The sequence below is a fragment of the Leptosomus discolor genome, chromosome 1 (assembly GCF_034619465.1).
Source record: "Leptosomus discolor isolate bLepDis1 chromosome 1, bLepDis1.hap2, whole genome shotgun sequence".
Lineage (NCBI taxonomy): Eukaryota > Metazoa > Chordata > Aves > Leptosomiformes > Leptosomidae > Leptosomus > Leptosomus discolor.
Genome location: NC_141391.1, coordinates 75,265,013 through 75,275,861, shown reverse-complemented (window position 1 = coordinate 75,275,861; position 10,849 = coordinate 75,265,013). Strand labels below are relative to the sequence as shown.

At 41.3% G+C, this 10,849-nt stretch overlaps 1 protein-coding gene across 4 annotated transcripts in view; it reads left to right on the top strand.

Annotated features, from left to right (window-relative positions):
* The first annotated feature begins 2,208 nt into the window (after positions 1-2,208).
* CYFIP1 (cytoplasmic FMR1 interacting protein 1) overlaps positions 2,209-10,849 on the top strand; it is a 60,206-nt gene continuing 51,565 nt past the window's right edge. Inside the window, exons 1-9 of one of the 4 annotated variants that reach the window (XM_086482213.1) lie at positions 2,209-2,325; positions 2,534-2,623; positions 4,003-4,080; positions 5,532-5,633; positions 6,880-7,061; positions 8,421-8,517; positions 8,653-8,781; positions 10,048-10,152; positions 10,330-10,421. In XM_086482213.1, the coding sequence (XP_086338339.1) occupies positions 2,209-2,325; positions 2,534-2,623; positions 4,003-4,080; positions 5,532-5,633; positions 6,880-7,061; positions 8,421-8,517; positions 8,653-8,781; positions 10,048-10,152; positions 10,330-10,421 (992 nt within the window). The remainder of the gene's footprint in view (positions 2,326-2,533; positions 2,624-4,002; positions 4,081-5,531; positions 5,634-6,879; positions 7,062-8,420; positions 8,518-8,652; positions 8,782-10,047; positions 10,153-10,329; positions 10,422-10,849) is intronic. The other 3 variants (XM_086482214.1, XM_086482215.1, XM_086482216.1) reach the window with 3 other exon arrangements.

Genomic DNA, 10,849 nt, shown 5'->3' with positions numbered 1-10,849 from the left:
ATGTTGTGGTTTTTTCTTTTTTAGCTAAAGCTTGATCTATACATACTCAGACCAAAAATTGAAATACTTTTTAGTTGAAATGCTCTGACTTCTTGGCAATTCTCTTCCACAACATCACAACATCCTTCTCTCTAATTTGGAGAGAGATGGATTTGATGTGTAGACTGTGCGTGGGGTGAGGAATTGGTTGGATGGTTGCATCTAGAAGGCAGTGGTCAACGGCTCGATGTCCAGATGGAGATTGTCGGCAAGTGGCATCCCTCAGTACTGGGACCAGTGCTGTTTAATATCTTCATCAGTGACATAGAGAGTGGGATCAAGTGTACCCCTCAGCAGGTTTATGGACGACACCAAGCTGAGTGGTGCAGTTGACACACCTGAGAGATGGGATGCCATCCAGAGGGACCTTGACAGGCTGGAGAGGTGGGCCTGTGCAAACCTCATGAGGTTTAACAAGGCCAAGTGCAAGGTCCTGAATGTGGGTCAGCGCAATCCCTGGTATCAACACAGGCTGGCGGATGAGGGGATTGAGAACAGCCCTGCCGAGAAGGACTTGTGGGTACTGGTGGACAAAAAGCTGGACATGACGCGGCAACGTGCACTTGCAGCCTAGAGGACCAGCCGCATCCTGGGCTGCATCAAAAGCAGCATGGCCAGCAGGTCGAGGGAGGTGATTCTCCCCCTCTACTCTGGTGAGACCCCACCTGCAGTGCTGCGTCCAGCTGTGAGGTCCTCAGCACAGGAAAGACATGGACCTGTTCAAGAGGGTCCAGAGGAGGGCCATGAAGATGACCAGGGGGCTGGAGCACCTCCCCTATGAGGACAGGCTGAGAGAGTTGGGGTTGTTCAGCCTGGAGAGGAGAAGGCTCCAGGGAGCCCTTATAGCGGCCTGCCAGTGCTTAAAGGGGGGCTACAGGAAAGGTGGGGGCAATCTTTTTAGCAGGGCATGTTGCAATAGGACAAGGGGTAATGGTTTTTAAACTAAAAGAGGGCAGATTTAGATTAGATTTAAGGAAGAAACTTTTTACACTGAGGGTGGTGAAGCACTGGCACAGGCTGCCCAGAGAGGTGGTAGAAGCCCCATCCCTGGAAACATTCCAGGTCAGGTTGGACGGGGCTCTGAGCAACCTGCTCTAGCTAAAGATGTCCCTGCTCACTGTAGGGGGTTTGGACTAGATGGCCTTTGAAGGTCCCTTCCAGCCCAAACCATTCTGTGATTTCCTCTAGGGTAAAATTGTTGAAAGTCTGACCTCCTCAAAAGACTTTTGCCTAGACGTGGAATTTTTTTGGCATTTATTTGTTTATCAAAAGGAGGACGCTGTGGGTTTTGCCAAGCTCTAATTTGAGCATAACTGTGGTTCTTATGAAGGAGCTTGAGCTGGGTGTAGGCAGGTGTTGGGCAAGCATCCCAGCGCAGGTCTGTCAGCCAGCACTCCTGTCAGTCCAGTCCTTCCTCGTTTTTCGGCAGGGATCACAAATTGCACAATAGAGGCATTTGTTTATTTTAACCTCATATGCTCAGGTTGAAGCAAGGTTTGGGCTGGTATTTCAAGAAGCAAAAGGCCCCTGGACCTTTCTGATGGCGGTTGTTTAACGTTGTCGGCGAGCTCTCTTTGTACGTGGTTGCAGCGATGGCTTGGGACTCAGGGTTGGTCTCTGAAGGTGGAAATCACTTTGGGCTGCTTCCTTCCCTTGGCTTTGGGTTTGGGGTTTTGTTTTTGCCAGCTGAGCCTTTCCTTGGAGGTAAAGCTGTTGTTTCTGCGGGGCTTTCCCCAGGAAACCATAATTAGGTAAGAGAAAGTGAGGAGGTTTTTCTGCCAGGCCACTAAAAGTGCAGTGAGTGCTGGGATCACCAGCCCGTCCTGTCTCTCTCGCGGTGAGCTTTTGGCAAAGCTGTGGCGAGATCTGCTCATTCCCCACCTGCATGTGCAGCAGTGGGGGTAGAGAAACATTTCTCAACTTGTAAAATTAAGGAGGAGGATGTTAGTCCTAAAAGTCTTTTTTGAAGTTGTATACTAAAACCAGCTGGGTTTGAGTCTGACTGTTTGTCTTCAATTATGGTTGAAGGGAAACTGCACATTTCCCACATAAGTAGTTCCCTGCTCATCCTGTCACTCATTTTCCGTGTGTATAGTAACACATAAAAGGTTATATGTATGTGTGCATACATATCTATATGTATCTATGTATTTTTTAATCAGGTGCAAAATGACTGCTCAAGTAACACTGGAGGATGCCTTGTCCAATGTGGATCTCTTGGAAGAATTACCGTTGCCAGATCAGCAACCGTGTATTGAGCCCCCGCCATCATCTCTGCTTTACCAGGTAAGTTGTCATTGTAGGAAAAAGAGTTTTTCCATTTCCCATTGCTTTTAAGAAAAAGAGTACGTGCTTTTCAAAATAAAAAAACTCCAACAAACCAAACAAAAAAACCCACCAAAAACCAAAACCCAAAGTGTGTTTATATTTGCAATATATATAAAAATTTCTTTCCCTACCAAAGATTTAATTCTGTACTTTGTTTTCTCTGCAGCCAAACTTCAACACTAATTTTGAAGACAGAAATGCATTTGTCACTGGCATTGCAAGATACATTGAGCAAGCTACAGTTCATTCTAGTATGGTAAGTAGATGTTCAGGTATATACTTTTGTATTACTTGGAATAAAAGGAGAGGAACTGTCTTCTTGCAGTTCATTGTAAGAATTGTGGTCACAGAAAACCAGAAAGCAGGTTACCTGCTACACTTTGAGGCTGCAATAAGATGAAAAAGCATGTGGCGCTTCTTTTTCATACATGTCCTTTTTGGCAGTTTTAAAATTGTCTTTCTTCTTGCTCAACCAATGTTGCTCAAAAGTTTCCTGCTTTCGTTGTGCGTTTTTCCAGTATTTGGAGGTGAGTTAGTTGTATTGACAGCTAGCTGCTGTAACTCGAGTGAAAAATTACCTTCCATCCTCCCAAATTTCCACTATTTCTCTGTCAGTGTAGTGGCGTTGAAGGGTGTTTGTTGGTTTTTGTTTTGTTAGTGGTTTATTCGCATGCTTTTGTGTAAGGTATTCTGTGGTTTTTAACAGTTCCACAATAGAATATAAGACTTCATGCTAGAGACTCTCTGCTGATGCTGTAGCTGGTTTGGGATACAAAAGAACTGCAAATGCTGGTCTGTACTGAACTTCCTGTCGTTCCGTGGCACTCTTGGAAAATGAGGAATAGTATATCTTGTAATTCCAGAGGCCAGTTCACAAACGGTGGAATGGCCAGATTAAGCACCTGATTACATGCTACTGAAAATTATGTAAATTAACACCAATCTACTTTTAAAATTATCTGGTGGCTCCTTAACCTGTTTTGATTGTTTGGATGTTGTTGGACCTCTCCTTTGACATGTAAAAAAGGCTATTGCTCTGCACATGCTGACTCTTTCGTCCTTGACCATTCAACCTGAGTTTAAAAAGAAAAACAAACACCACCCCACCACCATCCTCCCCAGATTAGTGTTTTTATTTATATTTGTGGATCACAGTGTCTTCAGTTTTGGGAAGAAAGAGCAACATGAAAACCAATCTGATCTGGGGAGATAATGATTTTTGTCATTAGGGAAGCATAATTGCTGCAGTTGTTGATTAGTGATCTGATAGATGCTCGTTGGCTGAAGTGGTATGAAGATGATGATGTGATTTCTCTCAGGATTAGGTTGGGTGCTAAAAGAGATGACTGAAAATAAATGGAATTTTTTTAAACTGTTGGATTACAGCCAAGCGGGACATCAGCAGCTGGTCAGCTCTGATACATGTAATATGCCAAGTGAGCCTTTGAATTATGGTAATACTATTTTACATACATACAGTATGTTGTATCGTTCAGCTTGCAGTATGTGTGTGTTTGCACGTATACATTCTGGTAAGAGAAAGAGATTTGTTTGGATAAGGGTTTGGAATGATGGAAGACAAGTGGATTTAACCCTTTTTTATTACAATGTCTATATTAAGTGTCTTTCTTACAGAATGAAATGCTAGAAGAAGGTCAGGAATATGCGGTCATGTTATACACATGGAGAAGCTGCTCAAGAGCCATTCCTCAGGTAAAAGATTAAAATTAAACTGTCATGCAACGTAGAATCATAGAACAATTTCAGTTGGAAGAGACCTTCAAGGTCATCGAGTCCAACCTTTGTCCTAGCTCTACCAACACCACTAAACCATGTCCTAAGTACAACATCTAACCATCTCTTAAACATCTCCAGGGATGGTGACTCCACCAGCTCCCTGGGCAGCCTGTTCCCATGCCTGACAGCCCTTTCAGTAAAGAAATTCTTCCTAATATCCAGCCTGAACCGCCCCTGGTGCAGCTTAAGGCCATTTCCCCTTGTTCTATCACTTGTAACTAGGGAGAACAGAGCGACCCCCGCCTCGCTACAACCTGCTTTCAGGTAGCTGTAGAGAGCGATAAGGTCTCCCCTCAGCCTTCTCTTTTCCAGGCTAAACAGCCCCAGATCCCTCAGTCATTCCTCATACGAGACGTGCTCCAAATCCTTTGCTAGCTTGGTAGCCCGCCTCTGTACCCTCTCCAGTACCTACGTGTGAACTTCTCTCTTGTTTTGGTGTGGAGTTGCACAGATAGAGCTTTGTCAATGAGCTCTGAAATTTAGTCTGCTTTGACTCCTGAATTGTTAAGCTGGGTGTGCCGTAGAATAGCATCTTTTAGCACTTGGGGACCAGTTGAACTCTTTTTTTTTTTTTTTTTTTTTTTTGATAAGTCATCTGTAGCAATGCCTCATGGGGTTTGTGTCAGTCTTCCTGATTGGTTCACGAGTAATATAGGGGTAATGTGCTCTAGAAGGAAAACCTTTGATTGTTGGATCTGTTTGAAGTCAAAATTTCATTCAAGAGCATGGACCCTTCACACTCCCCAACTTGATACTTGAATTCCGAACAGGTTTAACAAGTAGTGTAGCATGTAGCAATTAACATTCAGGTTAAACATTCAAGTTTCTAGACATCTTACGTAGTCATTTTCTAAAGAGCTATGTAGTGTTTTCTTGATCTATATACAAAAGTAAAACCCTGTGAAAAGGTGACAAGTCAGCCTCAAGTGCCTGGGAGCAGTTGTACAGGTGTGGGGTGGGAAGAATATTAAGATGCATCAGAAAACTGAGGAAAATTATAACCTTGAGTTGACACCTGCCTGCTTTATCAGGAGTTTGTAATGCAATTAGTTTTGTACTGAAATGCAAGGAAGGGTTTTCCTGTGGTTTAAATATTTAGAGTGTTTTAATGTACTGACCATACGGAGGTGTTTAACAACTAAATAATTTGCTGTGAGGGAACAGAAATGTCTTACAGGTTTGTTTTTTGTTTGTTTGTTTGTTTTTTTCCCACACAGTTAAGCTTAGAAAACTAGCATGAAATTACCAAACCCAGAAATTTATGCCTTTGTCTCTTTAAGGATCATAGTGCATTTTCTTGGGATCTTAGTTTCTGAGCCTTTATCAGGGAAAGTTCCAAGTGTAATGATCTCTTCAATTATCCTCAGGTCAAGTGCAACGAGCAGCCTAACAGAGTAGAAATTTATGAGAAAACTGTGGAAGTTCTGGAGCCAGAAGTCACAAAACTGATGAATTTTATGTATTTTCAGGTAAAAGAAATGGAAACAAAATTTGTCAGTAGGCTTGTATTTTTGTATTCCTATTTTGTGTGCTTGTCATTGTGTGCTTAACATTGTGTTCTCAGATGCTGAACTGATTTCATTATACTTCGAAAAAAAACCCCATATTGTCTCACAGAAGGGCAGAATTTCTAATGTCTGTCTTGAAAACTTCAGGCGATCTCCATTAAGACTTCCAGCATAAAATCAAAGGTAGTTGCCTATGGTCCCTACATAGCACATGGGGACAGAGATCTGGCACTTCAGGAAGAAAGGAAATAGAAATATAATACGTTTCACATGGATACATAAAAGCGTCTTGGCACAGAAACCCTTTGTTGGGGAGTGAGGCATCCCCAAGTCTGGACACCAGAGCAGCAGGTGCATCTCTTCTACAGAAATTCATAATTGAGGCAAGCGAACCCAGTTGTTGTGACCTGCCAGCCACCCGAGCTACTCGGGCACTGGAGAATAGCAGTCTGTCTTGCTTTCTCCTCCCATATTGGCAGCTTGCCATTTGGTTCAATGGACTGAGGATGTTTCCAGACGTTATTTGGAGGAAGAGAGAGCAGCTAGAGGCTGTGAGCCCTGGAGCACAGAGGAAGAGGAGACTGAGTGAAATGTAATATTTCCTGTCGTCTTCCCCAACTGGCGGATCTTGCTGACTGTGAACAATCTTGTTTTGTTCACGGAGATTAGTGCTCTAAACTCTGAACAGTTTGCTTTCAAAGTTGCTGTCTTTTTTTGTACTTGTAATCTCCATCTCAAATGGCCCTGATGTGCACTTGGAAATAAGCCCTCAAATAAACATGTGGCAGGCTGATTTTGCAAGTTGGCATGTGCTGCTGTTAATCAGTCTGCTGTAGGGTTTTTTTGTTTGTTTTAAGAGAATATGCCTATAATTTGCCCTTTAATGAATACACACTTTCTCACTAAAGAAAATGAAATCACTCGTTTCAAAGGGATTTTGAACTTCTCTGGCTTTAATCTGCAAAGAAAACCTTGCCAGGCAAGCTCTGTGGCAAAAATCACTGGTGGCAGTTGTAGCATACAGCAAGTATGGAGAGGTGGAGCTGCAAAGTCTGTGCTAATGCCTTGTTAGCCTTGCGTGCTTTAAACATTTTTCTGCTTCAGTGGCACTTTTCATTGGACCAGCTTCAGTTACACGATGAAACTTTACTCCTGGAAATGTCATGGCTTTACTCCCTGTTTCTTCTCTTTTTTTTTTCCCCATTAGAGAAACGCGATTGAACGATTTTGCGGGGAGGTGAGACGCTTGTGCCATGCAGAGAGGAGGAAGGACTTTGTGTCTGAAGCGTATCTGATCACGCTGGGCAAATTCATCAACATGTTTGCGGTATTGGATGAGTTGAAAAATATGAAGTGCAGCGTGAAGAACGACCATTCAGCCTACAAGCGGTAAGTGGCAGAGGAGCAACAGGACCCGGGTTTCTGCTGCCAGGATACAGGCCTCCCACGAGATGGCAGCAGTTGCTCTTTTTCTGGCAGCTTTCGCTTCAAAAGTAGTGGGACAGATTACCTTGAAACTGGGGATGCATTGACTGCAGTTAGGCAGTTGAGTAAATCTGTTTTCTTTATGCTGTTCTTCCAGCAGCAAGAGGATCTTCTGCCTTTTAATGCCAAGCTGTCAAATACTTACGTCTGGGCGTACGCTAAACGTAATGAATATACTTTGCTCAGTAAAGCTTTTCAAGTTTGAGAGGAAACTGGCTTTCTGGTTTCTTGTGCCACTGCTATTCTATCCTATTTTTAGCATCCACTTTTGATATTTGTAGCTGAGAGTGGTTACACTTGTTTGTAAGACATTTCAGGTTTGCCATTCAAGGTCATCGTGACCACAAGTGTAGCTGGGAGGGGAGGAGCATGGGATATCAGTGGCCAAGTTTTGTGCCTGAGCTGCCAGATGGTATCGGATATCTTTTGTCAAACATAGTGGTCAGAGCAGCAGGGGAAGACAGTCTTTATGCCAGCTGTAGCATCTGTGGTCTTTCATAAAGAAAATCGTTCAGGCAATGACTAGCCAATTTTATCTATCCTGCTTCCACTTACATGAGATTTAATTTCTGCCTCGACCAGAAGCTGCCTTTTGTAGTTGTTGTTGTGCTTGGAGATCTCTTAAATTTATTTAGTTTGTGAGTTTTTTTCTTCTTTGAAGGCGTGCTTCTAGAGGACAAAGTCTGTTTTCTGGAGAACTGACTTTTCCTGGGTTGTTGGGTGGCTTGGGTCTGTAGAGCCATTGCTGCCCCCACCAGTTGAGGGATATACCAGTGGTTTCTGTGTTGTGTTGGATTGGGTCTTTTAACGAGGGTGCAGGGGGGGATTTGGGATTAGAAAAACAGTTCATTTGGGATAAATTAAGTCCATATCTCTATCATAGTGAACTTTCACCTTTCTTTTCAGCTGTTTTCCTAAAAAGTCTTCCTTTTATGAAACAGGCCCTTGACACAGATTTGTTGAGTTGATAGCCTGTGTTTGGATAAGTCACTTTTATAAAGCTCTGGCAAGAAAGTACTGGCTGCGTCTGCCAAGTTCTATTTCTGCTTGATTCAGGAGTCTGGAGGAGAGAGATGCTTTGAGGTTGACAGTCCTGTACGAGCAGTGAATGTTACGCCGTTGTACTGGTGCTTAAAGACCTCCTGACACCTAACAGTTCCCCTGGCAGATTTGGGGACAAGTGTGTTTCAGTTGAGAGGGGACAGATTTCCTTACAAGCAGTCATACTGAAGGGAAATACTGTCTTTTCTTCTGTTTTCAAAGAGCTGCTCAATTCCTGCGGAAAATGGCAGATCCTCAGTCCATTCAAGAATCCCAGAACCTCTCCATGTTCCTTGCCAACCACAACAAGATAACACAAGTAAGCTTTAATTGTCTTCTTGCACAGTACCTAATGCTTTACGAAACTCTTAAAATAAAACTTTTCCAGTTTGGTAGAAACTGTTGATCCCCAGGGAGTTGATTAATATCCTTTTCTTCTTTTTTTTTTTTACAGTCTTTACAGCAGCAGTTGGAGGTGATCGTTGGCTATGAAGAGCTGCTTGCAGATATTGTGAATTTGTGTGTGGACTACTACGAAAACAAAATGTATCTAACACCCAGTGAGAAACATATGCTTTTGAAAGTAGGTTTCTTTTGGGTACAAAATTAAAAAAGAATGATTGAGGCAGGACACAGATGTTTGAATTCTGTTTGTTTGGGGTTTTTGGTTTGTTCGTTGTTGGTTTTTTTTTTTAAAAAATGGAACCAAATGAACCAAATAATTCAAATTATTCAGTTTTCTTTTTTTTTTTTTTCCTCTCTGCCCCTTTTCATTATGTGCTAAATCTATTTGGAAAGTTTCTAATCCATTTTTATTTTTCATAAATTGAAGTTGACCCAATTGAACTGCAGCCTTGTTAGGAAACCAATTCCACGGAATTTTGTTTCTATGAAGTATAATGAAAATTGAAAGGAACTACTACATTTTACATTTAGATATGTGGCAAGTTTGTGTCAAAGGTTTCAGGGAAGAAGAAGCTTAAAATTAGGGTTAGTAAGTAGATGTTTAGTTAGCTGGAATTTGTACATGGGTGCTAGGCAACATGAATCGTGGTTGATATTATCAGCTGCGTGTCTTGCAGTGGAAAAAAAGGTGTAGAGTAAGAATTGAAAATTTGCCTCATGACAAATATTTTGAGTCTCTTCATTGTTTTACTTCTGAGGAGCTCTGTTTATTAGGGCCGAACTTGAAGCATCATGAAACAATATGTGAACTCTAGAACTTCTAGCTGCAGGGATGTGCAACGGTCTTTCATATTTAGGCCTTTTGTTTGGTAAATACATGCTTAGAACACATTAAGTTGCTGATGCTCAGCTCTTGCTGCTGTAAATACTGAATTATATCTTAATGAATAACTTGGACAAAACGTAATTAGATTTTTTTTGATGCTTCTGAGCTCTTGAGTATGTAATTCAGAGATGCACTGAAAGCCATAAAAAGCAATAAGTCAGAGATGTTAGATCCAAACTTCTGTTACAGATCAGTTTGCACATACAGAATTTTAATAAAATGGAAGTGGAAAAACAACCTGTCTAAAAATAGCCAGACTCTAGTTTCATTGAGACTTTTTGGTATGCTAAACCTTTATACAGACAAGTAGCATCTTTTAAGGATAACTGATCAAGCTAATGTTAATATAAAAACTGCTAGCATACGTATACTAGAAGAATACTACAGAAATGTATGTATCTGAAAATATATGCTATTTGAAGGAGGGTGGGTGTTTCAGGTCTGTGTTTTTGAAGGATTACTTTTTTTTTTTTAATGATATGAAGAGTGGACTTACAGCAGCAGGTTTTTAACTCTGAGGTCTTTTTGCAGAGAGGTTTGTTTTTTTTTCCTTTTCAGGTTATGGGCTTTGGATTGTACCTGATGGATGGAAGTGTCAGTAACATCTATAAGCTGGATGCAAAGAAAAGGATAAATTTGGCCAAGATAGACAAGTTCTTCAAGGTTGGTTAAGAGAGGTGTTTCTTAATATGTGATTTTAAAGGTAATTCCTCTTGCGTTTTTAAGATAATTAAATAGAATAAGGATCACTTTGGTCTTTCATATGGGTAAATAGTGGTTTCCTTTCACTAAGATTTGTATTTAATAATTTCTCTAATCTGATTTATTCCCTGTTTACAGCAGTTGCAGGTTGTCCCACTGTTTGGTGACATGCAGATTGAACTTGCAAGATACATTAAGACCAGTGCCCATTATGAGGAAAATAAATCCAGGTAAGGGGGAGAAGGAAGCAAAGGCAGGGAGTGTCTGGTCTGGGCAAAGTCAGGCTCTTGGAGTGTATTTTCATAATCACCCATTAGTCTGTGGGTCTGTAGTAATTACTTTAATAGGATTTTTGCCTTGGTCTGCTTTTTCATGTGGGTATTTTACTATTAATGTTTTTCATGTAATTAATACAACTAAAGAAACGGGTTGTTTAAAGGTCTTACTGTTCAGCTGAGCTCATTCTTGCATCTGTGACGTTTCTTATCACCTGGGTTGGAGGAAATGAATTTTATCTTACACTAATTTAATTTTTATTTTTTCCTTTAAATATGAAACTTTCTTTAAAAGAAATGAAGGATTTTACTAAGCAAGGTGAGCAGTAGTAGTGCATGGGTAAATAGGCATGTGTATATTGTATACAGAGCAGCAACTTAGC